Source organism: Gymnogyps californianus, chromosome 5, assembly GCF_018139145.2.
Source record: "Gymnogyps californianus isolate 813 chromosome 5, ASM1813914v2, whole genome shotgun sequence".
Taxonomy (NCBI): Eukaryota; Metazoa; Chordata; class Aves; order Accipitriformes; family Cathartidae; genus Gymnogyps; species Gymnogyps californianus.
The window spans coordinates 2,321,680-2,344,911 of NC_059475.1; the positions used below are offsets into that span (position 1 = coordinate 2,321,680).

The following is a 23,232-nucleotide window of genomic DNA, read 5'->3' on the forward strand; positions in this document are numbered from 1 at the left end:
TGGATGGCATCCCTTCCCTCCAGCATGTCAACCGCACCACACAGCTTGGTGTTGCCAGCAAACTTGCTGAGGGTGCGCTTAATCCCACCGTCCGTGTTGCCGACAAAGATGTTAAACAGCGCCGGTCCCAATACCGACCCCTGAGGAACACCACTCGTCACTGCTCTCCACTCGGACATCGAGCCATTGACCGCAACTCTTTGCGTGCGACCATCCAGCCAATTCCTTATCCACTGAGTGGTCCATCCATCAAATCCATGTCTCTCCAATTTAGAGACAAGGATGTCATGCAGGACAGTGTCAAATGCTTTGCACAACTCCGGGTAGATAGATTCTTTATCGATTCTTTAAACGTTGTTTTTGGACATGACAATTAAAAGTTCTGTTTGAAAAATAAGAAACTTCTATTATAGGCAAGTAGGACACAGAAAACTTTGAGCTTAACTGAACGATGTGCAACTGTTTGTTTTGTCCCTGAGCGTGAGCAACAACATACGACCGTTTCCTGCCCTTACGTGAAGATGTTTCTAATATAATAACCCTCTTAAAGGAGGTACTGCAATGCAACATTCACTTATCTATGCTAAACTGCTTAACACCACTTAGATTGGTTTATTGAATTATGTTATCTGTACTTTGTATGTTGGACCACTACACTTCTTCTATAAAGGAATTATAATTATATAATTATTTTTATGGTTCCTTATCAACGTGTAAGAAGCTGTCAACAGATATTGATTATTGTTATACATATTCAGAGGCACAGATGAGAGTAGCTTGTCTGTGATTTGCATGGCATTGATTGCTTGAATTGTAGCCTTGTTTTACAACACTGAAGTTGCCATTAATAAATCCATGTAATTTCCAGAGCCAGCTGCACTTAGGGCCTGGGGACATGAAGTACGTTGGCATGTATCCTATACCTATGCCATCTATACAAATTTAGATTTCCAAATGCAATTGCAAGCCAAAGTCTCTGTTAACCTGATAAATTCTGTTTAGCAAACAAGAATGATTTGTGTGGTTTGGCTAACGTAAGAGCTAGCATTAACTTCCCATTTCTGCTTCTTTCACCTTAGCGGGGAAGTAGAAGGAAGAAGATCCTAAAAGAAAGGATGAGTTGTGATAAAATGTGGATCCAGCCACTTCAGGTGAAACAAAGCAATTGGGTAACCTAATAGGTGCTAGGCACAGGTTGTGCAAGGAACCAGTCCAGCTACAAAATATAGATCCTCCCTTGTAATCTTGATAATGGTTCCTAAATGACAGAATGAATTACATGGCCCTGCTTTGCTCCCCCTCGTTTCCCTCAAATAAAAGTGACTAAATTTTTCGCACAGAGTGAGTGGGTGTCTAGGATTTTGTAAGACAATTCTAAGTGTGCAATATGCCAGTTCTTGGTTGAGATTGGTTGAATAACTTGACCGTGATTTTTATATTCTGCCTCCCTTGGGGAGAATCAAGAAGAATCGTGTAGTCTCATTACTGAAGGTGAGGGATGGTGAATGCACATTGGTAATTGTAAGACATAATTGTAAAAGAATAATTCTGCAAAAGGTTATTTTAATTGTTTGACTTTTCTATTTCAATTGCTTCTTCAGACTTTTTCCGAAATTTATTTCAATCATTCAAAAAAAAAAAAAAAAGAAAAGGTGGTGATAAGAGCTGAAAGTAGATTTCCTTAAAGAACTCTGTTATTTCACTTGTGAAAGAAAAGAGTTGGTCACTGTCCATAACAAATGGAAGGAATACAAAGAAAACCTGAGCAGATCTCAAGTGCTTTGGTTTTCTTTAAATCTTAAACTTGTGCTGCCTCCAGCAATGACTGTTTAGAAAAAGAACGTTATCAACCCTAACGCTGTAGGACTCATTAAATAGGATTCATCTTGCCTAGATTTATGAAGTTAAGCATCTAGTCTAAGCTAGTGTCTAGGTTCTCTTGTCAATGAAGCAAGATAGCCATCTCTAGATGTAATTTATTCTGTCCATTTTTCTCAAATTATTATAGAGCAAGAATAAATAAATCATTTAGATTATGCATTTTTAGACAGCTAGAGCTAAGTGAATGAATTCCTTCATTGTATCTGAACTATTCTGATGCTCACATCATGCTTTTTTGAGACAGAGAGATGCCATGGAGCACTTTCTATATCTGTACCACCATACAGCATAATCCTTAAACTTGTAGATGATAAAAAGAGGTTAGTTTGTTAAAGGAAATAATCTACTTGCAATATAGTGAAATAAAGACGAGTTAAAAATACTTATGCTTACCTATTACTATGTTTAAGTCTTCCTTTTTTTGTTATGATTTTGTAGTTACATTTTTCCATCCTTCATTTCCAGGTCATGCTGTTTCTGTATTAGTCAGTCACAAACAGAGCAAAGGAAGCTGCTCAAATTAAAAGTACTTCTTTATACAGTCTGCAGATTCAGTATCCTGTATATATTACCTGAGCACCCTTTAGTGTAAGTAAATATTAATATGCCTTTTTAAAAAAATGTATTTGCAGTGCTGCCATATTGGCTATATTAGCCCAGGAAAATGTCATGTGGCTATACTGTTTCCAATGCCTGAATTACTTGGAAGAGTTAAGTCTAGAGTCATATGAGCTCAGCCTCACTCAAGATAACTCATTCTCGTTCATTTAGAGTGTCTAGAGTATGTATACGTGGGCACTGAGTTTTTCTCTGTCAACAGAGCGGAGCTGGACTCGATGATCCTTATGGGTCCCTTCCAACTTGAGATATTCTATGATTCTAACATAATCCGGCTGGGATCACATGGGAATTCAAAGGCTGAGAAAGAATACAATAAATTTCCAAATCCTGGAATAAAATCCTAAGTGCTGTTTTCATTAGTTATGTCTTGAGAGGGACAGTGCTACTGTCTGATAATCACCTACAAGCAACACGGCGGGGAAAAGCCATTGGAGAGCAACGATGTCTACAAGCCAATGCTGTGGTGCACCTCTGAAAAAGAAAAAAATGAACATATATCAGCCAAGGAATTATCAATAGTGAAAGAAAAAAATTAGTGGTCTTGTACAAGACTGGGGAAGTCTCTTCTAGATGATTGTGCAAACTGTTGGTTGCCCATTCCACAGAAAGATTAATTCAAAACTAAAGAGGGAGGGCTACTTGGTAGATCAGAGAAACGCTGTGTTGATCATATGATCAGAAGCTAAAACCACCTAGCAAGTTTTCAGATGATGTTTCCAGTATTTTTCTCCAAATGAAAAGTCAAGAACCAATACGACCATAATTTTTACATATATATATTTTTAAATTTTGTAGAACAATACAATATTTGGCTGTTCTTTGTAGGAGCCTAGTAGGTGTGAAGAAATACTATGCTTGCTCTCACTGATGTAGTGCTTAAAGAGAGGAAGTACCTTTCGTGAGATCTAGTGAAAGAAGCACGTTATGCCCATATTGTTATAGAAGCGACTCCTCAGGAAGGTAATTTATAGTATTGTGCAATGTGTTTTCACCTCCTATTTGATGTGACTTGTCTGTACCTGTTGACATACCTCAGATGGGAAGGCTGGGTGGATCTTTTTCTTGTGAGGCAAGTTGTAATAACCAGTTTTCTCCAAATAGGAACATAGACAAAGCTTTCTACTAATGATATCTGTGAGTCTATGCAGAGTGTGGACACGGTCTATAAGCTCCATGTGCAAGAAATCATTACTAGCTGCTTCATCTCTTGAAATTCACAGTTCCCGTCCTCTATAGGAAAAAGAGAGAGGGCAGCGGCATATACGTAAAGAATGCCCCTCTCTTTGTCTTCCTTCCCAGGAGAGTAAGTGCAGTTATTGTGCACGCTGTCACAAGCTTCTCGCAAGATTTGCTTTAAGGACATGAGTGATTCCAGCTTTTTCTGGACTTCCCCATCCCTGCCACTGGTATGATGGCAACGTAATCACTACCCTTATGAAGTCTCTCTGCTGACTTTCCGTCACCAGTGAGAACCATGTTTCACCTTCTGTACTGTATCATTTGAGATTGGTTTTGTTCCTTTCCTTTCATAATTCCAATGTTTTTTGTTGCTTTTGCTAAAACATATTTAGAGTTGCTAGGCTGTTTCTTTGGCCTTTTCCAAATACTATCTTCATCAGAACGTCACTCTCTGAAGATGAGGAAAGGAAGTAGTTATGGTTATTTCTGAAAACCAAGGACTAAGAAATTAAGAAGTATGCAATATTAATCCCTCTCTCCCTCACAGATTGGCAATGTGAAGTGGAAATCAGCCGAGAATATTCCAGATACACCTAACATGTAAGCAGTTAATGAACTGGATGGCGAGAGGTCAGTTTAGCAACGCTGTGATACAGGATTATCTGGAAAAGCCAAGAATTTCTAAGGGATTTCAGCATCTCTCTGACTCTTTTGTGTACAGAGGACAGTGTTGCATGTAAACTCTCAAATACTCAGCCATTAATCATATCTGTGCCAGTTTGCATAGATTATATCAGGTAGTAGGAAATAGGGATTCTCTTGATGTGGAGATTACCCGGAGTAAAGCAGTTGGTATTTGATCTGCGCATTTGATGGTAGAGAGGTGAAAGTGTAGTGCCAGGATCCTGGCCAAGAGACTAAAACAATCCAAATTTTGAGACAGTGTAGTAATCTGTATGGGGTAAGCTATGGCCACATAAAATTGAATCATCCACTCAAAATGGATACCTCATTGCACTGGCCAGGGAGAGTCTAACTGGCCTCTGAACGTAGGCAGTTAACTGAAGTTAGACTCTTAAAGTTAGGTAAGATGAGTCTAGACCTAAATATTCGGCCTCATAGGGAAAATGTAGACAAATTCTGTTCACTGCAATTCTAAAATAAAGTAAAAGTGTTTGTGTATGCAGGGGGAGAGGGAGGAAGAGAGGGACTGGTAAATGAGGACATCATTCAAATAATGTAAAGAGCTGGGCATAACCTTAACTCTGTTTTCAATTCTTCACATGACTGAGTTTGAAAGACTTTAACCGTTTCCTGATTTTCAGGTTGCTTGAGTCTGTAGAACAGCTACTCTGTAAATGGAACAGGGTAACACAAGGGAAAGTTAGGTAGACTGATAAAGCTTTCAGTTGCTGAATTTCCTACTTCTAATAAGAGAATAGTGCTTCCTATGGGAGTAAGTGATCATGCACTTAATTTTATGTGTAGGTTTTATGTAGAGGTGGTATGTGATTCTTTATTATGTCTTCCCTTTCTGTCCTCTGTTGTAGTAGCAAGGTAATTGCTGTCATGCATTGTAAAGTTTGAGGTGTGAGAAACAAGGCTGATGAGAGAAATCACTTCCCCATTAATGTTACAAAATCTCTTCTATTATGCAGCAACTTTAAGCATGTAAGTACAAACGTCTCCGTAGCTTTTGTACCCAGCGTCTTTGTCAGCTTATCTTCCATTTATCCTATTAACAGTACTAGAAGTTATTCCATGTTAACATACCCCAGGAAGCAGAGTGTTAGGTGAATGCCTGTTTTCTTTGCTGGGTTGCCTGAGTTGGAGAGAAACTTGAAAAATTAAGTCAGACTGTTTGGGTACTGAATGAGCTATCCTTTCCCGCTTGCAACATGTAGTAATGGTTCCCACAAACTACCATGCCACAAAGAATATACATTCTTTGTATATTTTGTTCAAGTTCTCTTCCCTATTCTTGTGACATAGTATTCATAGCTTGCCTCAAATGACTTTCAAATATGTTTTGAGTTTCCAAAGCTCTGGGAAGCTTCTCCTTCACCTTGACATTCTCACCTGCCTTCTTCAGACATGCAGAGCCACATATTTAGAGCCCCTTCAGCACTGAATTTGTGACAGGGAATTTCTGGTCTGATTTAGATAGAAGTATGGTCATCTGGTGCTTTGAAAAGCAAGTTGGAATGAAGTAAATGGGAATAATGCAAGGTTTTCTTAAGAGTTTAAGTTATCAAAAGTGAGGAAAAGTTGGTGGGAGAATGCTTCCATATGTTTCCATAATTTCTTCAAGGGGTTAAGGCATCCACCCCATGACTGTGAGTGTAGTTATCACCAAAACAGGGCATAATCAGCTGTACTAGCCAAAAAGGGTGTAACATGGTATGACAGAAAAGAGATTATATCTCTCTTTCTATTCAGCCAGTCTGTGCTGCAAATCCTGAGTCATACGCTGATGCTTTTTGGGGGGCAATAGATAAGATCTGTTATTACGAAAGAACACATTACATTATATGAAGATGCAAGGATACAATTCTGTCAATGCCACCCTTCCATTCATACTGTAAAACCTTATATCTGTGTTTCAGCACAGATGTCTCATGCAAACACAGCAGCCATAGCACAACCGTTTATGTGACCATCGTGAGTGGTGTGCAGCAGCAAGTTACTAGGCATGAGCATAGGAAATCTTTCAGTCAGAATACAGTAGGTTTTTTCCTCTGAACTTCCAGCTTTTTCACATATTCTTTGTCTCTTTACTGACCTCCGCTAGGTTACATTACTTAATCTTCCAGAAATTTCTGCAAAGTAGCACAAACAGAAACCACCTTTGCTGTGTCATTGTCAAGAGGACCTCTCAACACAGGGCTAGTTAATTTGTGGTGCACACCCAAATACCGAGGAACATCTAGAAAGAGTATGGTTAGCATCAGCTCTGTGCCACGTCAGCTCCTCCACTAAAACACTATTTATCAGAGCCTTGCTCACCTGAGTCTTTTCTAGACCAGCGCTCAGGACCATGAACAAAGGGCAATGAAAAATTTCTGAAGATTTACTAAAGGTCCTTGCCAGCGTTGTTATTGCTCCAACAATGTGACTCTGCTCTGTGGCTCTAGAGGAAGTGTTTGGATTAAGCTGCATGCCACTGGTGATCTCTTCCCTAAAATATGATCTTCAATTCATAGCAGAAAAGGGAGAGTTCATGGTCATCAAGTAGTCCCAGGAAGCAACAACAGTTGCAATGTTTTGAACTGGAGGGGAATACGGATCAGCGTGCTTAGGGTTTATTTTTTTATGCATATGGTGTGCCACCTCTAAGGATTTTTGCAGTGTTCTTGTAATCAACTTTCATGAAAGCTATAAAGAGTTTAAGAGATGTTCTGTTACACTTTTACACAAAAGTAAAAAGAGAAAAGAGAAAGCAGCTGAGGAGGTACGGACATAGGACAAGGGGGGCTGAATTCGTCCTCCTTTGCTGCTGAATAGTCAATGTTGAGTATTCAGCGCAGGAGGGAAGCTAAAAGGAACAAGTTCTGCTGTACTCCTGAAGGTGTCTACTGGTGCACTGGAGATGGCTTATCTCAAATGTTATAAAAACATATTCTGTAAAAAGTACCAGACATGAGCCTAAGGGACAGCAAAGCCCAGGAATGAGAAGGAAAAGGTACTTTCTGACTGCCTACTATGACAGGGGAGAAGCAAAGAAACAGAGTGATGATAATGACTATTAAACTTCTTTTTAAGGCACCTTATTGCATTGGCTGTGATCGGGAGCTGGGCCGAGAAACCGACTTTAGTCTTTTCACACATTCTTATAAAGGAGAAGAGCCATAAACTCTATTTAAATAACTTAACTGTGATAACTATATGAGATTTCTCCTGGTTCTTTGGATCAGCATTTCTAACTTGAAATACAAACTACAGAATTATTATCAAGTGAGAACTTTACTATCCCAAGCAGACTCAAAAGCAAATGAGCACTGAGGAAAAAAAATGCAAGTAGATGTGTGAGAAATGTTACAATTGTATAGGGATTAATTGAAATGAAATACTACAAACTACGAAGAGATAGTAACTCAGACAAATTAATTTCAGCTTTGATCACATGGTTGGAAAACTCTATCCTAATTGTGTGCTCCTCCATCTGGGTTGATGCTGGTGTGGGCTTTAACATGTGTTTTTCTATGGAATAAAGAAATCATTGACTCAGTCGCGGTTTTATAATGTTTTCAAGACTTTGTGGTCTGTTTTGAAAAGAGAAAATTATGTGAATGCTATGACTGTTGGGAAAGAGAGGAAAAGCTGAACCAAGTGTTGTGTTGCAATTAATACTAATTTCCTGGAGTCCCCAAGTCAATAGTTTACTTAATAATTTATAAACAAGAAGAGGGCAGGGGGAGGAGAAGAAAAAGCAGTTTCACAACCTACCATCAGAACCTGGTATAACGTTTTGTGTGTGCCATCCCAGGCTTATCCAAGGTAACAGAAGCGTCAAGTGCAGAGCTGTCAGAGGAGGGTTATTACTGTAAAGGGCACCGTGGAAGCCGCCTCCTCCCTGCTCCATTCTTGCTGTGAGTGCTGGAGAACTGGAAATACAGAAATATGTGTTGTCATCAGGTTCTAAATATAATACTGAGTTCTTAAGAGATTGGCATGTGTTTTTTTTTTTTAAATGGGGTATAAGAACGCGTGTAACTCGTCTTTCTTCCAAAGGGGTTCATGGACTGTAACATCTAAACTAAGCTGCAGAGTGATATTATTTTTTCTGGTTGACAGCAGATCTGGTTAATCAGAGGTGTATTTTAAGTGAGGTTTTCTATTTTCAGTGAGGTTTTCCCCGACTGTCAGAGCCCTGTAAGCCTGTCTTGGGAACAGAATGAGCTAGCCGAGAAAAAACCCTAAGCGGTCAGATACTCCTTACCTGTAGTTGCTGCTGTGCTTTGCATACTTGGATTGCACTGCGCCTGCCAGAGCCGGGGCAGTGAAGAAGCAGGGTGGGGTTTTTTTTGGGGGGGGGGGACGGGGACGACACGGAAGGGGACACACGAAACCCAGAGCAGCTGAAGCTTGTGTAGGAGCTCTGCCTGCAGCCCAGCACCGCGGCTTTGCCAACACCGCCCGCCTTTCCCGAAGCCTCTCTGCCGAGCTCCCGGGGATGGGGAAAGGAGGAGGGCGGGGGCCCGGGGCTGCGGGGGAGGGGACACCGGGGCGTGTCGTGTCCCACCCTTATAGGTCACGGCAGGAGCGGGGTGCTGGGGCTGGCGATGCGGGAGGGAGGATGGCGGTACCGCTGCGGGGGACCGAGGAGGTGCGTGAAGAGAAGGACGGGGACCCCGCGGCGAGGCCGGCGCTGGGGCGCTTCACTGGGAGGAGATCGGGCAGCGCACCGGCCGGGGGCCGCCGCCGCAGGAACGCTGGCTGGTGATCGAGAGGAAGGTGTACGACATCAGTCACTTCTACCGGAGGCACCCGGGAGGGGCCCGTCTCATCGACAACCATGCCGGGCAGGATGCCACGGTGAGCGCCGGGGGGGGGGGACGGGGACGGACACGACACCGGTGATGGCGGGGAGGCGCTTGCCAGCGGCTCGCTTTGAGATGCGGGGCGGAGGAGGTCGGTACCGGGCAAGCATCATGCAGCGAGAGCTTGGGAGATGACTTCGGTGGGAATTGGTGGGGCTCGGGGGGTATGGAGCAGGGCCGGGGGTGCGTGGTGTCACTGCTGCGCGCAAGCTTTCCAGCCTCGTGCTATGGAAACAGGGAAATGAAGCGCCTATAGCCCGTGGGGCAACCAGGCTGTAACTGTTGATCCAGCTAAAGTCTTTAGGATTCCTCTTATCTCCTGATCTGGCTTTTGCAGCTGCTGTGAACTGCAGGGATTGCTCACAGCCAGGGTAAGGTGGAAAAGCTGCCACAAGTAGTGGCATCAGCCCTGTGGCAACGACAGTAGCTGCTTCCAGAAACGTACGTTTAGGAAAGGTATCCCTGCTAAATGCCACCCGGCATAACTTGGAGGGAAAGCAAAGACAGCGTGCTTTCCCAAGCAGTCTTCCAGAAAAGTTTCTGTAGTTATTGCACATGGTCCTTCCGACCCTTGAGATGAACAAAATCAAAAGAATCAGCCAGTTAACAAGTGTCCAACTGCTGGTGAGTTAGTGTGAGGGCAAAGAGACTTCTGCTCATCCTGTTTCCTTGTCTGACTGCTATTTTAATGCCATGGAAACTTGTGGTAAGCACACACCAAAACGTTCAGCAAATTCCCTGGAGTTCTTGCCTTCTGGTATATGCAGGCAGGGTAGAAAATAGTGGTAAATTAATATCTATACAAAGATGTGACAAATGTGATTGCTTCCTTGCTGTGCATTTTGAAAGGGAAAAAACCCAAGACAAGTAGTTCCCTGGTCTTCCATATATAAAGGATGTTTGAGGCTCATGGAAATAAAAATAATTTTCAGTCTACTAAGTTTAAATTTCAAATTCCATATTAGCTGCACTTTGCATTCTGTATTTTCCATCATTCATTTCTCTAGTTAGTACTGTCAGATTTCTTTCATTTTAGCGTGCCGGAACACCCCAGACAACGGATGAACTTGGAAAACGCAGATATTTTGTTTCTGGGATCTCAGCTGGTTCTTCTAGGTTGGTTCCATGTCCAAATCATTAAGCCCTGCAAGACTTCAGCCGCTTTTGCATGACACCAGCTCAGCTGTCTTCACACACAAGTGTGGAGCACATTAAATAAGCAGTGCACCATAATGGAAAAATGCTTGGTTATTGCCTCCTCTCTTTTTAAGCATATATGACAAAACTGCAGCTCAAGGGCTCTGAGTGAAATCAATAGGAAGGGGTTTTACTTTGCTCCGAGATGCTGAAGAGCACATAAATCTTCATCAATTCAGCGCTTTTGGATAACAACAGCATCATCACTTCTGACAAGGCACAATATTCAGAACCTGGATTTATTCCAAGACAAATTGATACATGTGATACTGGAGTATCTCGCCCTGCTTGAACTCTGCACGCTTGCAAGCTGTGCATCTTGGCCTCAGCAAAAACTGTGGAAGCGAGTAAAAGGTGGAATATTTGCTATAGGTACGTCTATAGTGCAGGTTCGTGCAATCCAGGACAGAGAAAGCCACGCTGGTACTAGTCAGCCTCTAACAGGAGCAGAGTAAATTAGTGGGTGTGGACTTCTGCGCTCTCCTGTGTAGCCTGATTATGTGTGAACTATCTGGTTTAGAGCAAACTTGGTTATATCCACACTGAGCTGCAGTGGGAATACATCCAGGACGTTGTGGGTGAAGTAAGAAACTCCTGTTCGTTACTAAGAGCAGTTTCATGAGACAGTGTGAATTCAATAGGTTCTTTAGTTAGTCTGGGAGGCAGAGACAAAAAGAAGTGAAAGAAGCACTTATTAAGAAAATCCATAAGACTTTAGTGAGGCCTGTGCATCTTGGAATAGGTCAATTACTTAATCTTTTGGATGTACATTAGGAAAAATTAAGAAATTATCTTAGTTTGAAGATTTTACCAAGAGCAGATAGTCTTGAAAGATGATAACTCAGGAGAGGATGAAAAACACGGAGGGCTCTCAGTAAGAAAGGAAACCTGAGGAACGGAAAAATGAGTACAATTAATGCCACAATATTAGTAAGGGTGACACCGCACAAACCTGTGAAGAGGAGTCCTTTTATTGCTGCTTTTTGTTGTGGTGTTTTCTCACAAAGGATAGAAGAGCAGAGTTAAGGACTGAGGTGACTTGGAAAACAGGAGCAACGATCTTAAGACCGGAAGTTTTGGCTGAATTTGGCAAAATTTGTTTGAATTTTGGAGACTGTAAAAACATCAGGTGTTGCAACATCATGAAATAACCAGGTACTTGCAGTAGATTCTTTTGCAGAGAAACTGCTTGCTGATTTTCGGATTCATCAGTGACAGCGATTATGTGCACGGTATTTAAACCCACTGTATGTTACAGATATGCCTCGGTGTCAGTCATGCCGTTGCCCAGACCTATGTCATTTTGGAGCAGAGGACAGAAATTCTGTAGCAGTTTGCTCAAAGTGATTAGCCAAACAACTTCATTTTGTCACACAACCGTTCTTAACAAACATTTGTCCAGAGTAACTCTGAGGCTGGAATGCAGTAAAGCACCGATTCTGGTCTGTTTAGGATGACTCAATTGAATCGGATGAAAGATGGCGCAAAAGCAGGCATGCAAGCAGATCAGAAGTTGAAGGTATGGATGTACAAAAGCAATTTTCCATGGCTGGAGAATCTTCAGGGGAAGTTCCTTTCCTACAGCCGGAATTCCCAGCTCGGTCTCAGCTGTGCTTCAGGGCTCCAACTGCCCCCTTCGTGCTCTGTCAATGCAGTTGTCTCCTCCTCTGCTTTTCTGCATCCTGTCCTTTCTGTCCCCGGCCCTGCCTAGAGGCTATCACACCATGGCTTTTTCACGCTCACATCTTTAAGAGAGATCAGTAACACCAGGCCTGTGCTTATGAATTGTGTCCTTGCACTCATTTCCTTCCGAATACTTCCAAGTCCTAGAGAAAAATAGAAAATTCTCTGGTATCACTCGGTCCTTGATGAAATGCTTCCTGTCTTAGTGAATTTGGGAGTGGAGTTCTCTACCCAGTGAATAAGAGGAGCCACATTTTTCTTTTAAGCGATTGGATTTAAAGGGCAATTTTCTCTTTTGACAAATTGCACAACAAAGAAGATTCTAGTCTGCTGATAAGAAACATCTTTTGGGCACCTGGATGTCCAGGAAGATGGAAAAGTCACTAATATTGGGGTTGAGAAGAGGGGGAAGAAGAAGGGCAAGGGAACTAGACTCTACTTTAGGCATACGATGGAGATTCATTCAATTTTGTATTATGGAGCTTGCATACCTGTAGTAATTGCAGTAGTGGAAGTCAGACCTCTTCTGTTTGCCAGCTGAAATAAGATCTCATTTAAGAGCATAGGACAAACACAAGAAGAAAAAGGTCAACAAAAGCTTGAGGAGATAGAAAGGTAAACCAGCCATCTTTGCTATTGTGGTTCCTCCACAGTGAATGTCTTGCCGTGCGCAGCAGATTGAGGTTAGTAACACAGAATTTGTTTTTCTTACCTCTTCCTTTACTCTTGTGCATTTGCAGGATGCCTTTGTAGCATTCCATGTTGACAAGGTGCTGGTAAGCAAGTACTTGAAGTCACTGCAGATTGGGGAGCTGGCACCAGATCAACCCAGTATTGAGCCCACCAAAAATGTAAGTCTGTCCTCGTACATCAGATCAAAGGTAGATTAAAGGGAAGTATTCTGAGATTAGACCTTGTTCTGCTGTGTCAGTGTAGCTCCTGGAACAATGGGATCCAGGTTCTTCACAATTTTTTGTGCTACTACTTAGAAACAATACATGAATATTAGTCTAAATCCACATTATGTGGTTGAGAATGAGATTCCTGAAGATGAATTTTTCTTATCACTGCAACTCTACATAAATAGCAGAGCCTTGTTTTGCTCTCGTGAGTATCACAGCTATCACCTTTTCTTCTTTCCCTTGCTTTGAGAAACAGCTAACCAAAAATTAAGTCATTTTTCCAGCTGATGATAGTAAATTTTCAGACTGTACTCCCTTCTGTTGTAGGTATCTGTAGGGAGAGACTGCAGGCAGAGTGTTTTAGCCTTGAATTAGGTCTCACAGGCTGTATTGGCATTGCCCTTTTGGACAGCCTTCTTGTAGCAGTCTCTAGATCATTCACAGAATGATCATTCACAGAAGCACTGTTGATGGCACTGTGAGAGTAACCAATCTTGTACGTCAAAGAAAACCTCATAGGCGAGGCACAGACAACAGAACAGGAATAGTCTTGGAGTACAAATATTCCCTGGCCTGTATGGTCCTCATTGCTTCCCACTATGCAAGACTGTTTTCCCCATTCCTTCTAGCCTGCCCTGACTTTTCCTTTGCATAGTCCCACACTGCATGCTGAAGGGGGGCAAGATGATACGTGGCCCTATAACTTAGACATTAGCAACACAATTCGGAGCAGTCAGGCTGTCCCAGAATGGCATTGCCACACTTCCTATGTAGGTGGGAACCTCATGAACCCTCTTACCCATCTGTGGCCGTGCCTTGCCTATTTCTCAATTCCATAGCTGGCCTACGCCAGAGCCTGCACGTGCCTTGCTCCATGCAAACTCCATTTCCCCCAAATGATTGGGAAAGTAGGCTGGCAAGCTCCTTTGTGGGCTGGGTTGCATGGAGACAGGAATCAGGCTTGGGAGGCATCTGCAGAGCTGGCAAAGACAAAGGTGGGTTGGTCCAGCACCTGTGCTGTGCTCATTTCTTCTTCCATCCTCCTTCCTCAGTGCTCACCAGCCTGAGGCCAGCTGGGCTGTAGGTGCCATTTTTCATACAGGCATTTAACCCTCCCCTGTTAATCTTGGGAAGGATAAAGCAAAGACATATATTGATCTATTGGAACTGGTGGCAGAAGAGGAATAATTTCATCCAAAAGACCTACCACAAGATGGCATGCTATCTTCATGCACATACGGTACAACTTCCACTAGACACAACTTCCATCTGAGCCCTATGCTACCTGCCAAGATGATGATGGAAGAAGCACCAGAGATATAGTCTTAGGGGTTGGGGGTACAGACACTGTGCTCTGTGATGGCTGCTTCTTGCTCCTCTGCTCTGTGTACCTTATCAGGCAAAGACTCAGAGAAGCTGTACGAGAGCAATGATAAAGTTTACCAGTGTGCAAGCCCAGCTCTTGCCCGTTTGGCCAGATCCTTTGCTCTTTTTTTCCCTCCATTAAAGTGGTTGTTGGCTTTTGAGGCTGCAGTGCTACACCCTAGAAACAGGGAACATGTAACATTGGTGCTTCCCACAGAAAATGCTGGTGAAAGACTTCCGTGAATTGCGTGCTACTGTTGAGAAAATGGGACTTCTGAAGCCAAATCAACTCTTCTTCTTCCTGCACCTCGCTCACATCCTCCTGTTGGATGCTGCTGCTTGGCTCATTCTGTTCTACTTTGGGACATCCTTAATGCCATTTGTTGTCTCTCTGGTGGTGCTGACCATTTCCCAGGTAAGCAACTAAGTCCACAGCATGTGTACATGGACTTGCATCAACTTTCATACACGTAGTACTATTGCAGTTTTCTAGTCCTCCATTTCCTTACTTGATAGTTCTCCTTTGTCATAAGATGACAACCACTATATGACATGTGTTTACAGAAGATGTAAAGAAGAAATTCTGCATATGGGGAGCTCCCACTAAACCTAGTCTGGGATTCTTTCAGCAAGATATATTCTGAGGGAAGCCTTAAGAGTATTAGGATTTCATAGTTCCTTTCCGATTGCGACTTTGGAGCAGTGTTTGAGAAATAAATCTTGATATTTCAAAGCAGAGAATGGGTGTGGCACTGTCCTGGTCTCAATTCCTGTTTTTCTCCCCTCCCAATGTTTTCTTTTTCCTCTTCCAGGTCCAGGCTTCATGGTTACAACATGATTTAGGACATCTTTCAGTATTCACAAAGACCAAGTGGAACCACTTGCTGCATAAGTTTGTGATGTGCCATTTGATTGTAAGTACCTGACCCTGGAAAACTTCTTAGATTTGATGGCTTTCCTGTAAAAGTGGGTGTTCTGAAGACTCTGTGGAGGGTAGCGTGTTCAGCATTGGGCGAAGGAGGGGAATTGGAGAGACTCTGGCTCTGAAAGCATTGTACTTTTCACACTTTGTTCTTCACTAAAACAGGGGGCATCGGCCAAATGGTGGACTCTTCTGCACTCCCGGCACCATGCCAAACCCAACTGCTTCCAGAAAGATCCTGATATTGATATGCACCCTTTCTTGTTTACTTTGGGGAAGAAATTCTCTGTGGAGGTCAGTGTGTGCGCATGCGCACGCTCGTGTACCAGGAACTGGGAAGAACACCCTAGTCAACAAAAAGCACACTGTACCATAAAGATCTAAAACTAAGATGTGGTGACAATTTCTGAAAAAAGATTGCTTTCATCTGCGTCTACTTTCTTCAGCCTTTGTAAGCAGGTCACAGTTCACATTAAGTTCCTTTTAAAAATTTCTTGAACAGCTGACAAGTAGTTGTAAATAAATTAAACATGATGTACGCGCTACGTACGATCCATCAGCAAAAAGGCTATGCATGGTTATAGCAACTTAATGACCTAGAAGAACAACTCAGTAATTAATGATTATTAGATAACTTATTAATATAAAGCATGTCTGCAGTTGGCCTGAGATTATTACTTTAATATTAATGTCTGAGGCTCGGAGGTACAGGTGGCTTTGGCATGTCTATGCTTTCTAGGAGAAGGCAGAAGCTTTGCTGTGCAAGGCAGCCAGCACAGCAGGACTGAATAACCAAGGGCTGTTGCTGTAGCTCTGTAGGACCGGTTGTTGGCAGGTCCCTCTAGTGGGGAGAAGTCATTTGACCACGTAGGATGTTCGCAGCTTGTAGCGCTAGGCTACTTCCAGGAGGAACAACCTAAGACAATGCTGAATCACTTTTGCTGTACAACTTCATCAGTTCTTGAGACCCTGTCACAGTAGCTACAGCAGTGAAATATTTTTCTCCTTGGAAGACCTTTGCCATCATGAAACTGTCATTTAAGTGTACAGAATCAGAGAAGAATGTTGGGGGGGGGGGGCAGGGAGAGAGAAAATACACATGACTGGTTTTGACTGATAATATAACTTAGCCTTGAAATATCTAATATTTCACAAAATGAATCATGAATGTGGTAAGAACACAAAACCAAGGAAATTCACCAGTTAAAATTCACCTCTATCCACCCTCAAAATTATTTTTATCATAACTTACAGATCACACCATCTTTTAATGGATGAAATATTCTGGTATAGATTTTACTACATCATTCTGTTCCAACCCAGACAATGGTGGTATCTGTGACAGCAGTTTCCTTCCTACCATATACCAACATAGATTTTTCTTAATGGCTGTTACCTCTCTTTTGGCTTGTCGTAAGTATATCTAGAACTACTTTTCAGCAATCACTTATTTATTTTCCCCTACTGGAGAAAAATCTCATGCTTGCTTAACAGCTTATCTCTGAAGGACTTCACAAAGCTGTAAGGCATTAAAGCCTTACATTAATGGAATGAGGATTTATAGAAAAGGCGTATTATGTATGTAAACCGATAGGACAGGTACACAAGAGGGAGACAGTAGGAATAAGGGTTGTGGGAAGCGTGCAAGAAGAGTGCCTCTGGGGAAGAAAGAATGGAAAACAGCAAGTTACCTGTGCTGATTGCTTCGTTTCCTCTCAGTATTTTTTTGCTGTTTCTTTTCATAGCTTGGGATCAAAAAGAAAAAATACATGCCATACAATCACCAACACAAATACTTCTTCATCAGTGAGTATCTCTGTTCTCCTGCAATACCATGAGGGGTACTAATGGGGCTTGTAGATCTTACTTTTGACCTGTAGGACTTGAGCAGACCTAAGGTGCTTGCATTAAAGAACATAATAATCAGTTTGCATCTAATTTTTGGAGTTGAAGACCTGACTGGCTAAAACCCCAGGTAACCTGGTCTGACCGCATAGCTGATGCCGCTCTGAGATCCTGAGGTCCTTTCCAGCCTGAATTATCATGTGATCCTATGTGAGATCAGGTTTCTGTGCCCTTCTTGACTTGAAGCACATTAATGTGGTTTGAGAATTTCTAACCAAATGGCTTAAGTTTGTTCCAGGGTAGAAAAAGTAGTGGGGTACGCTTACCCCAGGTCATCTTAAAACTGTACTGCTTTGCAAAAATAAGTCTACATCTATTTGGACAGAGAAAAGGAGAAAGACTCTTAACTCACTAATTAAGGAAGTTACTTGGGAGAGTGTGATAAGGGCTCCAGGGACTGTTTATGTGAGCTGTATAATGTATGGCTAATAAAGTGCATAAACAGAGCAGGGGAAAAATTCAGAATTTCTCCACTGTTGGTGCCCTGATCTCTAGGTTCTCACTCCTGCCCCCTTCTTCCCATCTTGGTGAAGCTTTATTCCTTTTGCAAAGCAGCACAATTTCAACACAGAACAAGGAGCTATCACCTTTTCCATCTCTCCAGAATAGTCTGGTCTGCTGCTTAGGACACTTGCTTGAAAAGAGGACAGTATGAGTTTGAACCCTAAAACCCAGCAGAAATGGGCACCTTCAAGTTGTGATTCATTTGACCCGTTTTTTCCCTTGACCTCTCAGGATGGCAGGAACTGCACTACAGCAGCGGCTCTTCTCTCAAGTGGCTAGACAGAACTAGCAGGGTTAGTTAAGGTGTGCGTATCTCAGATACGCAACTCTGAGATGCCTAGTTAAGGAAGGCGATCCCATGTTACAATGTCATACCACATCTTTCAGTAGTATTCAAATTTAAAGAATAGTCTGTGGGGTTTTTTTGTTGTTTTGGGTTGGTTTCTAAGTACAACTGAGATGTCCATTTGGAAGGTTGAGTTTGAGTTCTTCTTGCAACCCAAAATCCCCAGTAGGCAAGGGATTTCATATGTATTCCTCTTGTTCCCCTGCTTTGAACAACTGAATGGGGAGCCAGATAAGCTTTGGGGCTGTGGAAGCCACTTCTCAAAATACTCCCCTGTGGCTGTTCCTCAGTTAAAAGCCTAAAATGAAATCTCAGTTTTGTAAGCACTATCAGATTAATGAGCAGACCTAGAAATGTTGAGAGGCACTAATCATAGAATCATAAAATAGTTTGGGTTGGAAGGGACCTCCAAAGATCATCTAGTCCAACCCCCCTGCAATGAGCAGGGACATCTTCAACTAGATCAGGTTGCTCAGAGCCCCGTATAGCATCCTAACCAGTATCAGTCAGTTGCTTTCTTACAAAGTGGTTACTGTGGTACTCAAAAGGATTATTAAGTTTCCGGGGTCTTGGCCTCCTTATTTTTCAGGATTCTCCACACCCCTTTTTGTTTTCACTCTTTTCTAAAAGAAGCTGTGGTCATAGCTCTCCATGAGGAAATGGAAGGCCATACTACCTGTGTTGACAGGTGACATAAGCAGTGGCAGGCTGTCATGCCGAAGAGCAGGAGCTGTCCTCAATCAAGCTTCAGAGAGCTTCTTGTCTTACCTTTGTTTTACCTCTTGAGGTCAGCAGGCTCCCAGAATGCTTACTGTTTGTCTGCGTTGATGCATGCTGATACCATCCAGAAAATTCTGCAGCCCTAAAACTTCTCAGAATATTCTCCATATTGAGTAGCTGTTCAGGGATCCTTTGCTTCCAGTTTGATTATCTGTCGTTCAGTCCATGACACTACCAGTGATAACGAATTCTCCCTTACAGCTCTTCCTCCGCTCCTGTTTCCTACCTACTTCCACTGCCACACGTTTTATATTGCATACACAAAAAGGTATTGGGTGGTAAGTACTGCGACTTGTGCAACCAAGAAGGGGTCAGTTGTGGGCCTTCAGCCTTTCTTCTGAACATGGAGCCAGCTTCTGTCCAGAGCTCAGTCCCTGCTGTGTGACACTGTATGCCATTCAGTTAGGTCTAATATGACGGGCAGTTTGGTGCAGTGTTTTCAGTGGCTCCTCATACTTTCTGCTAAACCCATTATGTTCCCCAGCTCGATGATAAAGGCCTGAAAACAAGCAACGGGCTGTTTGGCTTCTACTGCTTTGCCTCATTTGCAGAACCATGAAGTGTATTGTCCCCTTCAGTTTGGGAAGCAAATCGGAAGGTCCGTAGGGGTCAGGAACGGGATGATGTGGATTTATAGGAACTGTTGTTGTTGATTTGTTAGCAGTATGCATATACTTGGCATTACTTCCTATGCCAGGCAGCCAGAATCAATGCTGCATTCTTCCTTCTCTTGCGTGTGTTATGCATACAGAAGGACAGAGCAACTTCTAGCCAAAATGAGATCGTTGGCCTAGCACTTAGTTCACTGTGGAGTCCTGGGCAATGATTTGATACAAGTCTTCAACTCATGTTTCTGAATGCATAGTCATTTGCTAATATATTCATCTACTTACTAGGTGTGAATGCTCAGATTCATCTCTATTATAGCAAGCCACGGAAAAAAAAGTGATATTAGCTTATGTTAACTTGGATTGCCCCAGATGATTCAATTTAGCAAAGAGCTACAGAAGCTGAATGTAGATTGTCTTCTTGTACATATAACATGGAGCTCAGAAAGAGATTTCAGCTAACCCTAATTTATAATTATTTTCTTTTCTTGTTGTCTGGTTTTGGTAGGACTTGGCCTGGATGCTGACCTTCTATATCAGATTCTTTTTTACTTATGGATCATTATTAGAAATAAAGAGTCTCCTGGCATATTATTTTATATTCAGGTGATGTCTTTAGAAGGTTCTTCAGCCTTCCTCTACATATTCTTTCCATCTGTGCCTGCCTGCCTTTCTCTGCCTTTCCTTATCTTTCCACGTCCTCCTTTACCACCTCATTTTTTGCTTAGTTTAAGTCCGTAAAGTTAAACTAAGACTCCTTTGCTCAATTGCCAGCTCAAGTTTTATGTTGCCTCGTTGGCTCTGGCAGCAAGGAGGCTTCACTGAGTGCTGACCAAATTGAGAAATACTTTCCTTACGTAACATTCAGTGCTTTGGGTGTTGGGTCTCCTACTGGTTAGAGAAAGAGAACATTTAACAGAAACAGCTTAGCCTGGGCTTGCAAATGCTCAGGCATTATCCAGCAGCATTGGCGTGAATGGACAATACACTCCCCACTTAGATCATTTTACTGATTCTAATCAGTTTGGTCCTTGGCTACAGATAAAACAAGATGAATACCAGGCTACGTCAGTTTTATAACAAAACATGTTGAATAATTGTGATTTTCATAAAGAAGTATGAAACTTCCAGGTTTTGGAAGTTCTTCCAGGTGCTGGATTAGCAAGGCTGGTGTTCAGCCATGTGTTTGTAAGTCTGGCTATGCTGTTATTTCAATGGCTCATCATTGACTTGCTTACCTGTTACTGAATTCTGGACTCTTGTCTGATTGCACAGGATGCTGGAAAGCAGCTGGTTTGTCTGGGTTTCACAGATGAACCATATCCCTATGGATATTTACTATGACAACAATTTGGACTGGGTGTCTACTCAGGTAAAATATTTTCCATTCTTAAGAATTGTGGCCATACAGGTACAAATTCCAACCATAAGACAAGCAAGTCCTCTATTGCATTAAGGGTGAAAACCTGTTGGTAGCTGGGAAGTGAAGGTTAATAGGACAACGGGATGCAGTTATGGTAACAGTAAAGGAGGACAGCAATGACAAGTTCATGGGCAATCTAAAATCAAAGCTAGGTCCCAGCTCTATTTCCTAAACATACCCACCTCCCCACTTACCGCATCATGCTGTCTTGGACCTTTTCTGCTTATGTGGAGATGGAAGTCTGTGTCCTGCTCTTGCTGAGCAATTTTGCACTAGTCGAATGCCAGTGTGGTGTCTCCTCTCTGTCGAGAGACTTACTGGAGTCCAGCAGCAAAGTCCGACCACCACAGAATACCCTGCCGTCTCTGCTTTTTCTGCAGACATAGGTTTGAGAAGACCCAGGAGGAACTCTTGACTGTCTGTTCACATGCATTCACAGGAGCACAGAGCCAACTCCTAGTTTTACCATGGTCCATATTAGCCAGTCTACATACCTCTGCTGGTCCACAAAGCTGAAGGAGGATTATGATCCCTGGCTTGAGGTAGCTCAGCTTAGGCTAAAAGAAAACAACAGAACAGAGTAGCACAGCAGACTGTGCTCTTTAGACAAATGAGAAAGGCTGCAGTCACCAATCTGTACTGACTTTGCTTTCCTTTCCCCTCCTCTAGCTCCAGGCAACATGCAATGTTGAGCAGTCTCTGTTCAATGACTGGTTTACTGGGCATCTGAACTTCCAGATTGAACATCAGTGAGTACGCACCCTGAGAGAGAATTTTCTTCCCTTTTTTTTTTTTAAATACTTTTTTCTTCTCTTCTTTTTTCTTTTCCTTATTCTTTGCTCTGAATTCTACAAATAGTTGTGGGGCACCAACGAGTTTGTCTTTAAAAAGACTGAAAACGCTAAAGAGAATCATAATGTAATTCAAAACATTCACTGGACCCACAGGAAGGTGCGAATGACTAGCGAAAATTGAACATGGGCAGGATCTGTGAACCCATACAGACAGCAACGAGGTCTGTCCAAAGTAGTAGCTTGTAAGCATTAGTGAAAATGTACGTGCTAAGGCACCCTGTTTAGTCTGACACAGTAGTTTAAGCCTACCTATACTGACTACTTACGCTATTACTCTAGAGACTGAGATATGCAACTGAAGGATGGGCTCATCTCCTTTCTGTGCTATGGAGACGGTTACTTCTGGAGAAAGGGAAGGGGGGGGAAGTAGTTTCTTCTAGTTCATGGCTTCACTTAATTTGGAGAAATATAGCTTCAGAGATGCTAGCAAAAACTGTGGAAAATAACAGAGGGGGAAAGCAGGAAGTCTTTACTTATGCTAAAAGCACTCCAGGGGGAAAAGAAGAGACAGGAGCAGCTGAAGACCCTACTCAGTGTGAGCTGTGTGAATCCTGGGAAGTAATAATGAATGTGAACACGTGAAAAGTAATATTTCTTATGGGGCACTGGAAGAGAATTTGTCTGTCTCCTGTTCACAGCCTATTTCCCACAATGCCAAGACACAACTACTGGAAGGTGGCTCCTCTGGTGAAGTCCTTGTGTGCCAAACATGGCATTGAGTACCAGTGCAAGCCGTTGCTCACGGCTTTTGCAGACATTGTACAGTAAGTAACAACACACTGGCAAAACATTGCAGAAGGATGCAGGAGAGACTGGAATCCTAAGAACAAGAGTTGGCTTGTTCTTCTCTTACAAATCAACACACAGAAACCCTCATTTCCCTTGTCCCCACCAATGCTCCCCTAAGCAACCTTGCATAATGTGGCCTCTTGCGCTCTCTCTTTCTCTCTCTCAGCTCTCTGAAGAATTCAGGAGAGCTCTGGCTTGATGCCTACCTACACAAATAAGACGACAAGGCTTGATGGTACCATTCACAGCCTGCCACGTCTTTGCATTCCCAGCAAGCTGAGGAGCAGGGACCACAAGGAACTCTATGGCAGAAGAAAATGGATAAGAACTGAAGGATATGATTCCAATAGATATGAAGTTACCTGAATTTTACTTCTGGTCTTTCCTGGTGTTTTGGTTCAGATATGTTAAGAGTGGATGGGGCAAGCAGGAGATGAATGGTTAGAACAGGGAGAAACTCTTTGCTAACTGTGTCTGAGTAAACGTGGCCAAGAGCATTTCTGAGCCTGAGTACGTGTTCAAGTCACATGACGGACTGGTGCTGCTGCACACACTTAACTTCATGTCAGAGTCCTCTGACCAGGTTTTTTTAGGTACTCCTTATGTGGAGGGTGTAGTGCTTAATACAACATTTGCTTATTTGAAGTCATTTCAAATTATACAGGGTTTTGAATTAACATGGTGTTCCAGCAATGTACTTAAATCATAATAAATTATAATAAACTACATATCA

The 23,232-nt window shown here is 42.5% G+C and overlaps 1 protein-coding gene across 1 annotated transcript; it reads left to right on the top strand.

Moving 5' to 3' along the window:
• The first annotated feature begins 8,977 nt into the window (after positions 1–8,977).
• Positions 8,978–22,717, top strand: LOC127016483 (acyl-CoA (8-3)-desaturase-like). Its single transcript, XM_050897001.1, is given in 13 exon segments — positions 8,978–9,059; positions 9,062–9,216; positions 12,842–12,952; positions 14,586–14,783; positions 15,181–15,282; positions 15,456–15,584; positions 17,036–17,096; positions 19,027–19,103; positions 19,942–20,039; positions 20,709–20,805; positions 21,526–21,605; positions 22,349–22,474; positions 22,666–22,717. Coding segments are annotated over 13 exon segments (1,368 nt in total).
• The last annotated feature ends 515 nt before the right edge of the window (positions 22,718–23,232 follow it).